Here is a 17622-nt window from a genome sequence, read left to right as displayed (position 1 = left end):
CCGTCCCCCTAGTCAGGTCCCGGACAAGTTGGGTAAGGTGATTATCTTTAGTAAGTTGATACCTTTATGAGATCCGCAGTTTTAGCTTCCTAGTTTATTTCCGGATAGTTAAAGTCCCCAATAATAATGACCTCATTGTAATACCTCAGACATTATGTTTAATACCTGCAACTATTTTCGAGTTATGGATGATGTCATGTTGAGTATTAATAAAGTTATATTGAATTATGTGGTATGGTAAACACTAATCACATGTCTTTTCAGGTTCCAGAAGATATCGTTAACAATCCAGGACAGAATTGAGATCACCCTGCTGGTCCGAAACAGAAGCTGACATGAGGCGGTCGAGGCTTTCAATCAAAAACACCCAAGAAGACAAAAGTGAGTGCACAAACTGTCAGGAAACTGGTTCAGAAGTTCAGGGAAAGTAGTAGTATCCAGGACAAACTGGGAACTGGTGGTCCAAGCAGTGTTTCCAATCCCTAGGTGTCGAAAACTGTGATAGCAGTTTTCATGAAGAGTCCACAGAAAAGCACCGGGAGACTGGCATCAGAGCATGGTGTGAATCAATGGTTTTTCGTAAGGATCCTCAAAACACATAAGTGGCCCCACCCAGGCAAACTGTAGCTGCAACAGAAGTTGTGTGAAGATGACCCTTGTGCACTCACTGGCTTCTTACTGGTGGTTCTTGCTTGAAAACATCAACTACCTCCCGTGAACGTCTGTTATCTGAAAAGACATTTGATTACTGTTTTCCATACGATATAATTTAACATAATATCATCCATACCTCGAAAATGGCAGCAGGTATGGCAAAAATGACTGTGCCAATCAATTTCTCATGAAATTCTACCCTTATATCATGTATCTCATGACCCTCTTTCCATTGAAGTTTCTGGGGCTAAATACATGATGGCTGCCACCAAGAATTTAGTGCCAAAAAGTTTTCCCCCATCCATATAAGTGTTGAAGGTGCCACATAGAAGACACTATCGATACATGACCCCCCCCCCACCACACACATACAAGGTTAAAATCAATTCTCCATAAATATTTCAATACAAAAATGTCATAAAACTCAGATCAGTGGGTAACTGATGTCTCAACACCGGCTGGCTGTGGTCCTGTTGTGTCCACCATAAGAACTGGTCAATGCACCATAAATATGATGGTTGTCCTATGCTCATTTATCCATTCATAGGGACAGCTGTAGAGCAAAGGGGTCTCCATAGCTAAAAAGTCACCCATCCTGGTGTTATTTCAAACCACCACCTCTTCCTACTCACCCAGATAATTAGATCCTAGAACCCAATGCAAAATCTGTAACTGAGCCACCACCCACCATGTCTTATTATATGGTTTTCCTTATGTGATAGAGAAGCTTTTGGCATGGCTGGCCTTAGCTATGTGCGACCTATGTGGTTGCATAGGGCACTGGCCAACATATTGTAGAGGGGGCACCAGATGGATGTAGGCTGAGACTGATCACCTCCCTTTGGTCCTCCTGGCCAGATGATCTTCCTTCATGTTACAATGTCTTGTGGAGCTACATGAATCATTGTCATCCAGTGTCTGTCTTCTCCCCTCTGAAATTCTGAGGTGCCACTACCAGCCCATCGGCACTTAGTTATGCAACTATATTTATGTTATCAGCTTTGTTCTGGTGCTTTAAGTATGTTGAGATTGGTTCCTGTGCTGTATTTATGTTATGAACTTGACTCTGGTGCTGTATTTATGTTATTACCTTGGTTCTGTTGATGTAGTTATGTACTGAGCTTGATTATGGCACTATATGTATTCGCTGAGCTGTTTCATTGTGTGTATACTACTATCTTGTTACCATAGAATACGGATAGACTGCCTATTGGGTTTTTTTTTAATGATGGGGCGGGCACCAAAACCATTCTGCACACGGTGCCATATAATCTAAGGCCAACACTAATCTTTGGATCTCATACAGCAGAGAGTGCCAACTCTGCATCCACAATATCTGCACCTCTACAAATCCCTTCTCTGATACAAGAAAAGTAGTTGGAGGATCCACACTTCGACCTTTACTCATATATTTTGTAAGACAAAAGGCTGTTTTGACCCTCAGGCGAGCTTTCCCTCATTGTGCCTAGCACTGAAGGGCAAAAGCAATGAAAGAGTTCACACAACAGACAAGAAAGTTGGTATCTTCAGCTGATCCAGCAAGATCAAGCGGCGCTCAAGAGAAGATGGACAATCCACAATCACCCATGATGGTAACACTTCCCAAAATGACTACAGGCAAGCACTGGTACTTAAGAAGAAAAGGAAACTATTGGGGAAACTCTTGGGATTAGTGGGAGACATGTACTAGAAGGTAGTAATTGTTATATCATAACCTGCATAAGACATTTATTGCAGATGAAAAGAAAAACATTCATGTTGACCCCCCCCCCCCCTCCTCCCTGATGAACTCAGATTGTAGGCACTCTGACCATCCATGAAGACCGGTGAAGGCGCTGGTGAAGACATTCAAAGAGAATTTCAAAAAAATAAAGTACTGTCACTTTAACATTAAGAAGCTCATACATTTTCTTCTAAAGATACTCTTAGGTATTTTCCTGAAGTGACTGATGCTCTTCTGAAGACCCGTAATAGATTTTTTCCTAACGAGACTCATAAATGTTCTCCTGAAGACACTTTTAGATGTTCTCCTGAAAACACTTTTAGATGTTCTCCTGAAGAGCATCATAGATGTTCTCTTAAAGACCCTCATCAATGTCTCCTGAAGACCCTCATCGATGTTCTTCTGAAGACCCAGTTAGATGTTCTCCTGAAGGCCCTCTTAGATGTTCTCCTGAAGACCCTGTTAGATGTTCTCCTGAAACCCTTTTTAGATATTCTCCTGAAGAGCATCATAGTTGTTCTCTAGAAAACCCTCTTAGGTCTTCTTCTGAATATCCTCATAGATGTTCTCCTGCCCATTTAGAGACCTCACTTACTGGTCATGACCCGTACATTTCATCAATGTAATAAAAACCTGTATCTAAGAGTGACCACCATTTTAAGTCACCACCACCACATCGAAACTCAACACTTTTCTTATTCCCCAACTTCAAAGTTCTTCTCTTGAGGACTGACTGGTAGGGTGGTCAACCAATCAGCAGAACACAAGCACTGAGACTGAAAGTAGCTGGATGTCAATGTCAGTTATATAGAAACAACAATAGAGGACTGCATCTTGTGTAAAACAATGGCCCTCACTGCTTGTGAGATTTCCTTTGGTGGCCCCCAGTTCATGACTGAGCAATGTGCTGGACGATGAGGAGCACAATTAGACACTACTGCCCATGGTTACCCCACTGCTCAGGCTGTTGGCCGGAAACTTGATGGGTTTCATGCTGCTGTCACGTTGACTGTATAAATGTTCCAGCCTCCATCGCTCCCATCTCCTCTGGAGCTCAGTCTGGACCTATGAGGGAGGACATGAGATTATATCTAACATGTATGGATCTGATGTACAGAGACCCTGATCAGAGATTTCTGTCCTACTAATCACTGATTAGTTATATGCTCAGGGAATAGAGGACACACAATATGGTACTGCATTCAATGCAAGTTTTCCTCTGACATGACTGTCACACGAGGAAAGAAGGAAGCGAAGAAATGTACAAATGCAAGAACGTTACATGGAGTGCGTATACAGCGTAATATGGCTGAGGAGTAACGTGGGGGGCAGTGTGTGAGCTCAGGGACCCATTATTTCAACATTACTAGATGTACTATCTGTTAACGGCATAGCCTAAGACTGATACTTGGGATACAGGATAATGACACGCTGACACTTGGGGGACGGGATAATGACACGCTGACACTTGGGGGACAGGATAGTGACACGCTGACACTTGGGGGACAGGATAATGACACGCTGATACTTGGAGGACGGGATAATGACAGGCTGATACTTGGGGAGACAAGATAATGACAGGCTGACACTTGGGGGACAGGATAATGACACGCTGATACTTGGGGGACAGGATAATGACACGCTGATACTTGGGGGACAGGATAATGACAGGCTGATACTTGGGGGACAGGATAATGACAGGCTGACACTTGGGGGACAGGATAATGACACGCTGATACTTGGGGGACAGGATAATGACACGCTGATACTTGGGGGACGGGATAATAACACGCTGATACTGGGGGGACAGGATAATGACAGGCTGACACTTGAGGGACAGGATAATGACACGCTGATACTTGGGGGACAGGATAATGACACGCTGATACTTGGGGGACAGGATAATGACAGGCTGATACTTGGGGGACAGGATAATGACACGCTGATACTTGAGGGACAGGATAATGACAGGCTGACACTTGGGGGACAGGATAATGACACGCTGATACTTGGGGGATGGGATAATGACACGCTGACACTTGGGGGGACAGGATAATGACACGCTGACACTTGGGGGACAGGATAATGACACGCTGATACTTGGGGGATGGGATAATGACACGCTGACACTTGGGGGGACAGGATAATGACACGCTGACACTTGGGGGACAGGATAATGACACGCTGACACTTGGGGGACAGGATAATGACATGCTGATACTTGGGGGACAGAATAATGACACGCTGATACTTGGGGGACAGGATAATGACAGGCTGACACTTGGGGGACAGGATAATGACACGCTGATACTTGGGGGATGGGATAATGACACGCTGACACTTGGGGGGACAGGATAATGACACGCTGATACTTGGGGGACGGGATAATGACACGCTGATACTTGGGGGACGGGATAATGACACGCTGACACTTGGGAGACAGGATAATGACACGCTGACACTTGGGGGATGGGATAATGACACGCTGACACTTGGGGGACAGGATAATGACAGGCTGACACTTGGGGGATGGGATAATGACACGCTGACACTTGGGGTACAGGATAATGACACGCTGACACTTGGGGGACAGGATAATGACACGCTGATACTTGGGGGACAGGATAATGACACGCTGATACTTGAGGGACAGGATAGTGACACGCTGACACTTGGGGGACAGGATAATGACACGCTGATACTTGGGGGACGGGATAATGACACGCTGACACTTGGGGGACAGGATAATGACACGCTGATACTTGGGGGACGGGATAATGACACGCTGACACTTGGGGGACAGGATAATGACACGCTGACACTTGGGGGACAGGATAATGACACGCTGATACTTGGGGGACAGGATAATGACACGCTGATACTTGGGGGACGGGATAATGACACGCTGACACTTGGGGGACAGGATAATGACACGCTGATACTTGGGGGACGGGATAATGACACGCTGATACTTGGGGGACGGGATAATGACACGCTGACACTTGGGAGACAGGATAATGACACGCTGACACTTGGGGGATGGGATAATGACACGCTGACACTTGGGGGACAGGATAATGACAGGCTGACACTTGGGGGATGGGATAATGACACGCTGACACTTGGGGTACAGGATAATGACACGCTGACACTTGGGGGACAGGATAATGACACGCTGATACTTGGGGGACAGGATAATGACACGCTGATACTTGAGGGACAGGATAATGACACGCTGACACTTGGGGGACAGGATAATGACACGCTGATACTTGGGGGACGGGATAATGACACGCTGATACTGGGGGAACAGGATAATGAGAGATTCTTTAGTGTTGGTGTCGGCGGCCGTAGGGAAGTCTCCTTGCCGTGTCCGGTGGAGCTCCGCTCCATCTTACCTCATTATTGATGAAGCAGTACAGCACAGCAACCATCAGACCCTGGAACAGCAGACACGTGTGATTAGTGTGGCTGGGATGACACACAGCTCAGTTATATACACTCACAACTGAGGTTCTGTTACATTGTAACCAGTATAGATACTATAAACATACTGGACTCCAAACTGATACATCTAAAGGCCCATTTAGACACAACGATTATCTCTCAAAATTTGCTCAAAAGCCATTTTTTGAGCAATATTCGTTGCATGTAAATGTGCCCATCTTTTAGTTTTCTGCTAATGGATGGACTTCAGTTCGGCATGAAATCCATTCTTTAGCAAAACAGCTGATAAGCAGGACCGCATGCTGTGTTCTGCCCGGGGCGCACTGATTACATTGTCTCAGCTGTAATCAGCTCAACAGAACAAAGGGGATGTATTCAGCGAACAGCGGGGGGTCTGTTCTCTGAATACAGTTCCTGGTGGCTGACATGCTATTAATTGGTACTATTAGGCAAGGCATTAGTACTAAGTAGTAGCTTTATGCAAAATAATCACTCAAAAGCCATCTTTTGAGTGACCATCTTTGGGTCTAAATGGGCCTCCCCTTCCACTGATACATTGTAACAGACTGTCAGAACAGCAGAGAGATCTGTACTGCGATTGTCTGGATGGATACAATGTAACAATACCCATTTGTGCGCCTCCCATAGATTTCTAGGAGACGTTTGCTGCACAAATACGCAGAACGATAGAGCAGGTCCCATTTTTTTGGAGCTCACACAAAAATGTTCGAAGCTTCCTCCGTTGGACGTATTTGTAAGCGTTTTCGTGCATGCAAAATATACACACGGAATACGCAGAGAATAAAACCTTCTGATGCCATTGGGTTCGTTCTCATTTATGTTCTTTCGCTGCGCATTTAGGACCCACTTTATCCTTCTACGTATTTGTGCAGCAAAGGTCTCATAGAAGTCTATGGAAGGTGCACAAACACACAATACTTTGCACAATTCCGTGAAAAACAGGACACTTCTGGACCTAATTAGGCTAAATAGCCTTTTTAACCCTTTGCAATTCAATTTAGGATTCAGGGTTTCCTAGGGGTCTTTCTCTTTCTGCCATTATGCAATGGCACCACCTGCTGGCTAGAGCCAGTACTGCGGTATTGGACATGCTGGAGAGGCTCCCGACAACAGAGCGGCCAGTAATCTACAGTAAGAATACCCTGCTGGACGTCTTCCGACATTGGAAACTGTACAGCCTTCAATCAGAATGTCTTTAGACGTCAGACAGTGGATTGGAAAAGGTTAAATCAGGGCGGGGGCGTCTTGCGTGCACATATGAACAGGCCCTGCCTGCCTAAGAGTGCAGTACTATGCTTCGATACGCGCGCAAATCTACCTTGTCCACGGTGCAAATGCGTCGCGCTGAAGTATGTGCACTAGCGCATCTCTCACCTGGAAGGAGCTGAAGGAGAGTTCAAAGAACAGCTTGATGTAACGTAAGGACCCTTTGGCGTGCTCATCGGTGATGAAGGCGAAAATAATCTCGTGTGTCCCCAGGAGCGGGATCAGCGTCAGGGTGGATTTTGCTAGTCTGTGGACAGAGGAAGACATCAGACCCCTCATGTGGTGCACATCTGATCCAAACCCTACATCTCCAACAACGCAGCACAGCAGAGCATAGGCTCTACACAATCTGGGGGCAATAGTGATATATTGGAATGTGGAAAGCAGCAGAATTATGAATGCAGCTGTGGATGACAGTGCCATTTAAGGCCACATTTACAGTGCAAGTTTCTCGACCCAATATCGCGCTCGCCTGTGTGAAGGCGGCCTAGAGCACATGCGATACACAGAGAATAGATCCCACGGATATCAATGGGTTGGTTCACATGTGCAGATTTTCCTGCGCAGTTTGGTTGTGCAAAACAAAACGCGCCACACTTTATTTTCCTGCACATTTGCGCAACAGAAGACCCCATAGAAGTCCATGGAGATGCACAATACTCTAGGAGATTCGTGAAACACTGCGTAATAGTGCAGGAAATAGAACACATCTGGATCTCAGACTAATTACCATTTCACTGGCCGGGAGCATTAGTGCTGAGATTTTTACGTGCGCACAGTAAAACATGCTGAGGCGCGCCAAAAAAAGCAATATTTATTCTGCAAAAATATGGAACTCATGTGCGTAAGGCCAATTGAAGACAATGTCCATCTAGTCCAGCCTGTCTAACCTCCTGTGTTGTTGATCCAGAGGAAGGCAAAAAACCCCAAGAGGCCAGAGCCAAATAGCCCTTTTGGGGGAAAAATTCCTTCCCGACTCCCTAATGGCAATCAGACTGTTCCCTGGATCAACCCCTAAGGCCTCATGTCCACGGGCAAATTAAGAATTAAAATCCGGAGCGTTTTTCCCGCATGCGGATCCGCGACCCATAGCAATCCATTGACCACCCGCGGCAAGATAAATACCCGCGGATGGTCAATAAAAGTGATTTTAAAAATTTCTGGAGCATGAAAAAAAAATAGGCATGCTCCATTTTAGTGCGGATCACGCGTGCGGGAGCTCATAGAGCTCATAGCTCAATTGATCTCCCGCATGAAAAATAAAAGACAATTACAGTGCATCCGCAGCCCAAATCCGCGTTACAAATCCGCAGCGGATCTGATTTTCCCCGTGGACATAAGGCCTAATAGTTCCTACCTGCCTGTATACCCGGATTAACAAATAACCTTGGATTTATAGCCTATAATATCCTTCCTCTCCAGAAAGACACCTAGTCCCCTTTTAAACTCCTCTAAGGATTTTGCCATCACCACTTCCTCAGGCAGAGAGTTCCACAGTCTCACTGCTCTTAGGGCTCATGTCCACGGGGAAAATAGGATTTAGGATCCGCAGCGGATTTCCTGCATGCGGATCCGCACCCCATAGGGATGCATTGACCACCCGCGGGTAGATAAATACCCGCGGATCGTCAATAAAAGTGATTTTAAAAAAAATGGAGCATGAAAAAATCTGGACCATGCTCCATTTTCATGCGGGTCTCCCGCGGGGACGGCTCCCGCGGGCTTCTATTGAAGCCTATGGAAGCCGTCCGGATCCGCGGGACACAAAAATCATATTTTACTTACCCGCTCCGTTTCTTCTCTTCGGCGCCGCGCCATCTTCTCTCAGCCGCGGCCGGATCATTTTGCTTCGGCCCGGCGCATGCGCGGGACACGTCACCGACGTCATCGTGCACATCCGTCGAGCCGAAGAATGAAGATCCGGCCGCGACGAGAGAAGATGACGCCGCCGCGAAGAGAAGAAACGGAGCGGATCGGAGGTAAGTTTATTCTCATTTATTTCTATTTTCGGCGCTCATGTCCGCGGGGCAGGAGGGACCCGCTGCAGATTCTACATGTAGAATCCGTAGCGGGAACCCCTTTCTATGTTGGTGATGAAACCTGCTTTCCTCTAGACGTAGCGGATGCCCTCTTGTTACCATCGCAGTCCTGGGTATAAACAGATCATGGGAGAGATCCTTGTATTGTCCCCTCATGTACTTATACATGGTTATTTGGTCGTCCCTTAGCCGTCTTTTTTCTAGAGTAAATAATCCCAATTTTGGTGCCTCTCTGGGTATTCCAGTCCCGTCATTCCATGTATTAGTTTAGTTGCTCTTCTTTGAACCCCCTCCAGCACCGTAACATCTTTCCTGAGCACCGGTGACCAGAACTGTGCGCAGTATTCCCTGTGAGGCCTGACAAGTGTCTTATATAGTGGAAGGATAATGTTCTCATCCTTCGCCCCTATTCCTCTTTTAATGCACCCCAATACTTTATTTGCTTTTGCAGCAGCTGACTGGCATTGGTTACTCCAGTTTAGTCTACAGTCCACCAGTACCCCCAGGTCTTTTTCCATATCACTTTTCCCTAGCAGTACCCCATTTAGTGTATATTGGTGACATCCGTTTCTCCTGCCCATGTGCATAGTCTTACATTTATCCACATTGAACTTCATTTGCCATTTTTCTGCCCAAGCCCCCGGCTTATCTCGGTCCGTTTGTAGCCGCACATTGTCCTCCGTTGCATTAATTATATTGTATAATTTTGTATCATCTGCAGATACTGATATTTTGCTGTGCAGCCCCTCTATCAGGTCATTAATAAATATATTGAACAGAATGGGGCCTAATACTGAACCCTGTGGCCCCCGCTAGCAATGGTGGCCCTATTTACATAGGCTTTAGCAAGTTGCGCCAGAGACTGTCAGGTGAAACCCACATCACCCAGCACACGGACACGCCATCCACATGCTGTGCGGGGTGCAGGACAGCGTACATTACATGCCCTATTATCATACGAGAGTCACACGAAAAAAATGGCATGCAGAGATTTATCATATGAACGGATTCCTTTTCTGTAGGAGTTCTGTCTGTTCTGGACGGGACAGAATTCACACTGGTTTAACGTCCATGTAGAGACGGCCGAAGGCTGCACAGCTGCAAGGGATTGCTGCCATCTCCTTAGCGATCCGAGCTCAATGACACGGAGGGTTGTCCTGCTGAGAGATGGCGCTGTGGTCGGGGAAGACTTCCTGAAGGTATGGGGGCAGATGGCCAGTAACAGGTCCCAGTATCGTTCACAATTCAAAGACTTTGTATGATGACCAACGGTCCTAGGCCATGCGAGGAAAATACTCTCCACACCATGACACCACCACCACCGACCTGTTGAACCCCAATGGTGCGCCCATGGGATACGGCTTCATGCTGATTACACCATGCAGGGAACAGGACTCATTACTCCAAATCACCTTCTGCCATGTGTCCAAAGTCCATTGATGTCTCTTTTGGGCTTATATTAGGTGTTGATGATGACTTGCGGTCATCAGGGACACCTTTGTTGGTCTTCAACTATTGAATCCCAGTCAACGGCAGCATGGTCATTGTGGAAATGTGTCTAACTTAGTCACTGTTGCACTGCTGGGTCAGTGGGTTCACTGTGGCACGTGGTTGCTCAGATATCAGACATGCCACCTGGTGCTCGCCTCTAGGATCAACCACTGCCGCCGTATGATCTTCTGCCAGATGTCTGTTGATGGTCCAACCAGTCTTGGTTCACTCTTCATACCCTGGTATGGGAGCGGTCAACAAGTGCGACTGTTTCAGAAATACTGGCAACACAACTCCGGGCACCAACCATCTGCCAGCGGTCAAAGTCACTCAAGTCACCACATTTACCCATGAGTGACAAATGTTGCCATCTGCTCCGCGGAGGAAAGTTCAGCACATTATCTGAGAGCAGATCGTGGCACGGCCATCATATTGTACCACATTACTGGTCACAAGATGCCACGTTCCAGCTGTCCCTAATCCAGGGATTGATCAGTTTAGATCTGTGCTGTTATTTGCAGCGACCGCCTCTCTTTTGCTCTCTGCCTCTGTGGGTGTCAAACTTTACTGCAGCCCTGGAATTGTATTCAGGAGCCAGGAAGCTCAGAGCCATAAGATATCTTCCTGTACAGACTGTGGGAGAAGAGAGAATATAACGGATCCTGTTATCCTCAATAACTCGGTGACCTGCAGCCTCGGGGAGGTGAGCCTTAATTCTACAAGCGGTAAGGGTGAGACGAGGGAGAAGATAACCATCAGCGCAACATTTATCGGAAATGTCAGGAGAGACGCACAGGATCGTCATTAAGAAGAAAGGCAATAAACCTGCATACATGACATTACACGACAACGTGAGGGCGAGAACCAAAAGAATGGAGGAGCCGGAAAAATAGGAAGGTTTAAGGGACCCCTGAAAGAAATTGGGGAAAGTCACAAATATTTGTACAGAAGACATTGTAAACAATTAGATCAGCAGCACAGAGTATTTCAGGAGAGGAGTGGGCCGACGCGTGGGAGGTCAGAGAGTTACACAGCAGGAGGAGTGAAGCTTCTATAGGCCAGTAATAGTATATAACTGGAAAACTCCAAGTTAAAATAAGTGTGCTGACCTTGTGGGAAGTAAGACAGAGTATGGCAGTGGGAGGAGCAGAGCCCTGCAGCAGCACAGAGAATATTCCTGAAACACTCTGTGCTGCTGTGGCCCCTGTCTTTTGCACTAGGAGAGGAATGCAGTTACACAGTGGATGGAGCCAGTTTCCAAGTAGCATGGAGTATTTTAGGAGACGAGTGCAGTGATATACAGGGGGTGGACAAAAATATGGAAACACTGTACGAAGTGCTTGCTTTAAAAATCGGTTTTATATGTCTTATTGAAATAGGATTTATAATCCCATGTAACTTAAGTGGAGGTAATAGGACACAGATGATGTCTTATTACCGCAGATTGAACATCTGCCTGAGCATCAAGGTTCCAGTGGTCAGGGCTTTGAGCCAATCAAAGCCTCCCAAAACCACCCTGAGCAGGGCAAGAGGTGAAGTAAACACAAATGTGGCAGGAAAGCTCTAAAGCCAAGCAGGGGTCAAAAGGACAGCTAAGTGTTAATGATTAAAATCCCATGCATTTCTTATGGTGTTTCCATATTTTTGTCCAACCCCTTGTACTTCAAAAGGTGGAGGCTCACAGCAGCACAGAGTATTTTAGGAGATGAACATGAAGAATGTTACTAATTTAGAGTTGCATAGTGGAATCGATGGGTTTCACAGCAGCACAGAGTGTTTCAGAATGTGGGTGTGCTGAGTATTTCAGGATGGGGGCTGATGAGAGGTCACAAAACTGAGAATTGTATATTGGAAGAAGCAGGTATTCAGCAGCGCAGAGTATGTCCAGAGAGGAAGCAGCTGATCTTGTGGGAGGTGGCAGGGTAAGAGCTACTGTACACAATGGAGGCAGTCTGCCCCCAGCAGCACTAAGTATTTCAGGAGATGAACATGCTGAGCTTGTAGAATGCTACTGGTTTAGAGTTACTTTGTGGAAACAGTGGGGTCTACAGCAGCACAGAGTATTTTAGGAGAGGAGTAAGCTGATTCCCTAGAATGTTACCTATGTGGTTACATAGTGCCCCAGCAGTGCAGAGTATTTCAGGAGATGGATGAGCGAGTGCAGGAGAAAGCAGCGGGGATTTGTACTTCTTCATTCCTATCAGTCTGCCTATTTACAACATTGGTTATTGTGTAATTTCCCCCTTCCTCCCCGTTCGCTGGTATCAGCTCTTCGCACGCAGGTCGGCGCAGTGAAGGTGATGAGTCGTTTTCTCTCTACCTTCCTGCGGCTTCAGCACAATCCTCTCATCCGATATTTATTTGCTTGGCTTGTGCTGGAATTAATTCTTGTAATGTTCTCCATTCCTCTTTACTCTCCCTCCACCTCCATTAAAGGGGATGGAGCCCATAACCCGATCTCTGCCGCTGCGTCCTGGGAGAGCCTTTACGGTAAAAGGCGCACTCAGCAGAACGTGGGGACGGCTCAAGATTCATGGTCGGGGCGGTGACGGCCGCTCCATCTTCCTGAATATAAACTGTTCCATTACCGGGATCATTACAGCTTCATTTCGGAAGGGATCATTGCTCATTGGTACAGTGATGTAACTACAACACTAACTGTTACACTGCGACGAGCTGCAGCAGTCATCAGCTGGAGTTATTGGCTCTTTTTAGCTAATTTGGGACATTGTGGAAGAAAAGTTTTAGGGTTGTTGTGGATTTTGTCTAACTGGTTACATAGTGTGCTCTTCCCCAATACAGCTGGATGAAACAATGTATCACTGTGTAGCAACAATGTATCGCTATCCATGTGACTCTCCTTCCATCTAAACAGTGTGCTAGATTTCATGTCTCCCAGTCTGTGGTCTCCTTCCCATCCTACAAGCTGGTGTCATTACCACAGCAAGCTCCCAGGACTCTCAGCCAGCCCATTGGCACAACCCTCTGCTTTCTGCTATTGAAAGACATGTAGAGAGGGGTGATGTAGCCGGTTTATGACATCACACATGGCCAACCTTTGGTTGCTCGGCTGCTTTGCGTTTCAGCTCCATTAGAAGACAGCTATGAGCAGCGATGGTGGTGAGTGAACTTCTGTATAAGTTTGGTTTGGCTGGTTCACCAAATTTGGACAAAAAGTTGGATTCGGTTTGAATTAGTTCAAACTAAGCTGGAACGTTCCCCCACCCTTCCCATAAAGCCCTCTATAACACATAGAAGTGTATCCAAGCATTATTGAGTTGTTTTTAAAGGGGTTCTGTCACTAAAAAAGAAAAATTCTATACTTATCTGTTCCTCTCCCATCAGTCTACTTACCAGATCTTCACCTCCCCTATCTTCTCCTGTCTCCTGCAGTCCAGGGGGTCACTTCACCTCCAGCTGCCTGATTCCTCTCCTTCCTGTGAGGTTACGTACATTTGGTTGGCAGTCTTCCAATGTACGTTATGTCACAGCTCACAGCTCAGCAGGGGGACTGCCTATCTTCTTCAGAGATTGTTCAAGAGAGCTGTCTCTGAAATATTACAATTCCTTCCTAGGCAGTGAAGCTACAGCACAGGGATGTGACCTTCACTGACCCAACCGGAAGGAATTTGTGATAAGCAGCCCTCATAGCAAGCTGGGCCCAGCCTGCAGTAAGCTGACCTGGGGCACTGGAGAAGCTCAAACAGGAGAAGACGTGATAAGGAGACAGGCAGGGAAGGAATAGGTAAGTTTAGATACCTTTTTTTTAAAGACAAAACCCCTTTAAGGCAAAGTTAATGAAAAGAAAAAAAAGGAAGAAAAAAAGGAAGAGGAAGCAGAAGAGGAAAAGGAGAAAATGAAAAAGAAGCAAAATGGGAGAAAATTGGAAGAAAAGAGAAGAAGGAAAAATAAATAGGAAAAGGAGGTGAAATATGGAAAAAGAAGGAAAAGTAAAAGTGTGAAAAAGAAGGAAAAAGGCAAAAAGCAGAAGATGCAAATATAAGGGAAAAGAAGGAGAAGGAGGAGGAGGAGGAGGAGAAAAGTAAAAAAGAGGAAAATAAGAAAAAGGAGAAATGGGTAGGAGACTGAAAAATAAGAAGATGGAAAAAGAAAAAGAATGGAGTGGAAAAAGTAGGAAAAAGATTCTTGTTCTTTCTTCTTTGTCCTTTTTAAAAGAAGTGAAAGGAAAAGCAAAAATAAGGAAGGAACGAAAGAAAGGAAAAGGAAGAAGAAGAAAGGAAAGAATTTAAGTGGGTTTGGCTGAGATGAAGCCCCGAGGTTCTACCATTTCAGTTTGTTCAAAACTGATCAGTGATTCCAGAATAGCCGCAATGTCTTTTGGAGTCTAAGGAAGTCTGAACTCAACTTCCTCAGCTTTTTCTTGCCACCATGCTTTATACTTCAGCTCTGCTTGCTCAGATTTGCTGAAGTTAGTAAACACAAGCACAGCTAGACATCAGTGTATGGAAAGCCAAGAGAAGACCCCACTGTGAGAGAAGAAAGGCAACTGCATCATAGTTAGGAAAGGTGCATCAAAAAGGGGGAGGAGCCTGGAGAGCTTCAGTAATTAGGCAGATTATTATATAACATTCCGTTCCTTTATAATTGGTAACACTGTATGTAGGTGGACGTGATGCATATAGTAAGGCTCCATGCACACACGATGGTGGCCCCCACGGCACCTGTGAAAGGGCAACTTACCTGCACTTAGTGTCGGTTCTACACATCAGATTTGCTTGCAGCTTTGATATGATGATACAGATAACTCGAATGAAGATGACGAAATTCACCTGTGTGCATAAGGAGGGAGATTAATAATGTGTCGCCGCCTGTGCCTCCTGCCTCACTCGTGACCCCGCAGTTGTCATCCAGCTTTCCTACAGTCCGGAATGGTGTACTTCCAAGGTTATGTAGTTCTGTAGATGGAGTCTGTATGGGACTAATCACACCGCCCCGCTGTTATACAATGAATAGAGGGGCTTGCCTAGCGCTACAACAAATTACTTTATGTTAGGTCACATGCTTTTATGCTAAGCCCCGCTCATTATATCTTCTCACTGTAATGCCGGGTTCACACGGAACGGATTTGCTGCAGAATCTCTGTGTGGATTGTCCACCCACGGCTCCTAAGCCCAAGATTAGCCAGAAAAGTGGACGAGATTTTGCAAAAATCTCGTCCACATGCTGCGGCCAATCCGTTGCAGCCAAACCATGTGGAAACGGCCATGCGGCACGGAAATTAAAGACGCAGCATGTCGATTCTTTTTTTCCCGAAGCAGCCTCTTTATGGGGAGGGTCACAGCGGAAATGCAGGTGGTGAAGCTGCTCCAAAACCCGCAGCTGCGGTTTTCCAGTGGAATTCACGCGGATTTTCGGTGCGGCCAATCCGCGAGAATTCCACTGGAAATCCGTCCCGTAGGATCCCAGCCTAATAGTGCCTCATAGTGTCACCCTCACAATATTAGTGCCCTTTAATGACTCTCTCACAATAATAGTGTGCCTTAGTGACCCCCTCACAGTAATAGTGCCCCCCTACTGACCCTGTCACATAATAGTGCTCCTTACTGACCCCCTCACATAATAGTGCTCCTTAGTGACCCCCTCACAGTAATAGTGCCCCTTATTGACTCCCTCACAGCAATAGTGCCCCCTACTGACCCTGTCACATAACAGTGCTCCTTACTGACCCACTCACATAATAGTGCTCCTTAGTGACCCCCTCACAGTAATATTGCCCCTTATGACCCTCACAGTAATAGTGCCCCTTAGTGACCTTCTCATAGTAATAGTGCCTCTACTGACCTCATATAATAGTGCCTCTTACTGACACCCGCACAGTAATATTGCCTCTTAGTGCCCCCCTTATAATAGTGTCTTATAGTATCCTCCTCACAGCAACAGTGTTCCTCAGTGATCGCTTAAGTGTAATAGTGCCTCTTAGTACCCCCCTTATAGTAATAGTGTCTTGTACTATCCTCCTCATAGCAACAGTGTTCCTCAGTGATCTCCACACAGTAATAGTGCCTCTTAGTGACTCCCTCATAGTTATAGTGCCCCTCAGTCATTCCTTTACAGTAATAGTATCCCTTAGTGTCCCCCTCACAGTAAGAGTGCCCCTTAGTGTCCCCCTCACAGCAATAGCGTCCCTAAGTAACCCTCTCATAATATTACTGCCCCCTAGTGACTCCATTCACAGTATTAGTCCCCCTCAGTGACTCCCTCGCAGTAAAAGAGCCCTTTAGTGACCCCTCACAGTAATAGTGCCCCATTGAATAATTGCCCCACTCAGAACTAATGGCCCACGTGCTTTTGCTCAATAATGCCACTTTGATGCAGTAAAATAAAGGGCCAGCCTATACCCCCCCATGCTGTATTAGTCTGCGCTGCTCCCGTCCCCTTCTCTCCTCCAGGTAGCACCACCCTGCCATGTGAACAGTGTGCCCAATACTCAGCCACAGTGTTGGCATGGCTGAAACCATTGATTGACCGCAGCAATTACATGCCACCCTAAAATGAGTGTGAGGCAGGAGCAGCGTGGACCAAAGTGGCAGGGGAAGCAAAAGAGGTGGGTATGAACTGCATTTAAGTTTACGCCATTCCCGTCTACTTCTGCAGGACATTAGGGACTGTCACACCGCATCCAGGATGCTATTCACTGACTGTTATACTACTGTCATTTAGAGGTCTGATTCCGCACCAGTTGTGGAACTATAACTCCCAGCATGTCCTGAGAGCCGCAGGCTGCAGCTTCATCCCAGCTGGAGAACAGCAGGTGGCAGACTGTTGCTGTTTGGCAATATGAGGGAGGTGGAATAGTCACTGACAACTCACCCCGATGGCGATGAGGATCGGCAGGCGGATGATGAGCCAGTAGTTCATATTATAATTCCGAGTCCAGCAGCTACAGAGAAAACACAATGATTTAATAGCCGGAGCTAAAAGCCCAAATTCAGACAAATGCGCCTGTTTTCTTGATGATTT

At 46.3% G+C, this 17622-nt stretch overlaps 1 protein-coding gene across 1 annotated transcript in view; it reads right to left on the bottom strand.

The window, feature by feature from the left end:
* Positions 1-2439: 2439 nt before the first annotated feature.
* The window catches only part of GLP1R (glucagon like peptide 1 receptor), a 347609-nt gene continuing 332426 nt past the window's right edge, over positions 2440-17622 (bottom strand). Inside the window, exons 9-13 of the mRNA XM_066595302.1 lie at positions 17473-17542; positions 15343-15431; positions 7220-7358; positions 5776-5817; positions 2440-3442 (exon numbers count right to left, since the gene is read on the bottom strand). Of these exons, the coding sequence (XP_066451399.1) occupies positions 3305-3442; positions 5776-5817; positions 7220-7358; positions 15343-15431; positions 17473-17542 (478 nt within the window). The 3' untranslated portion in view covers positions 2440-3304. The remainder of the gene's footprint in view (positions 3443-5775; positions 5818-7219; positions 7359-15342; positions 15432-17472; positions 17543-17622) is intronic.

The sequence above is a fragment of the Eleutherodactylus coqui genome, chromosome 3, assembly GCF_035609145.1.
Source record: "Eleutherodactylus coqui strain aEleCoq1 chromosome 3, aEleCoq1.hap1, whole genome shotgun sequence".
NCBI classification, from domain to species: domain Eukaryota; kingdom Metazoa; phylum Chordata; class Amphibia; order Anura; family Eleutherodactylidae; genus Eleutherodactylus; species Eleutherodactylus coqui.
The sequence above is the reverse complement of the archived record's forward strand: the minus strand, read 5'-3'. Positions and strand labels throughout refer to the sequence as shown.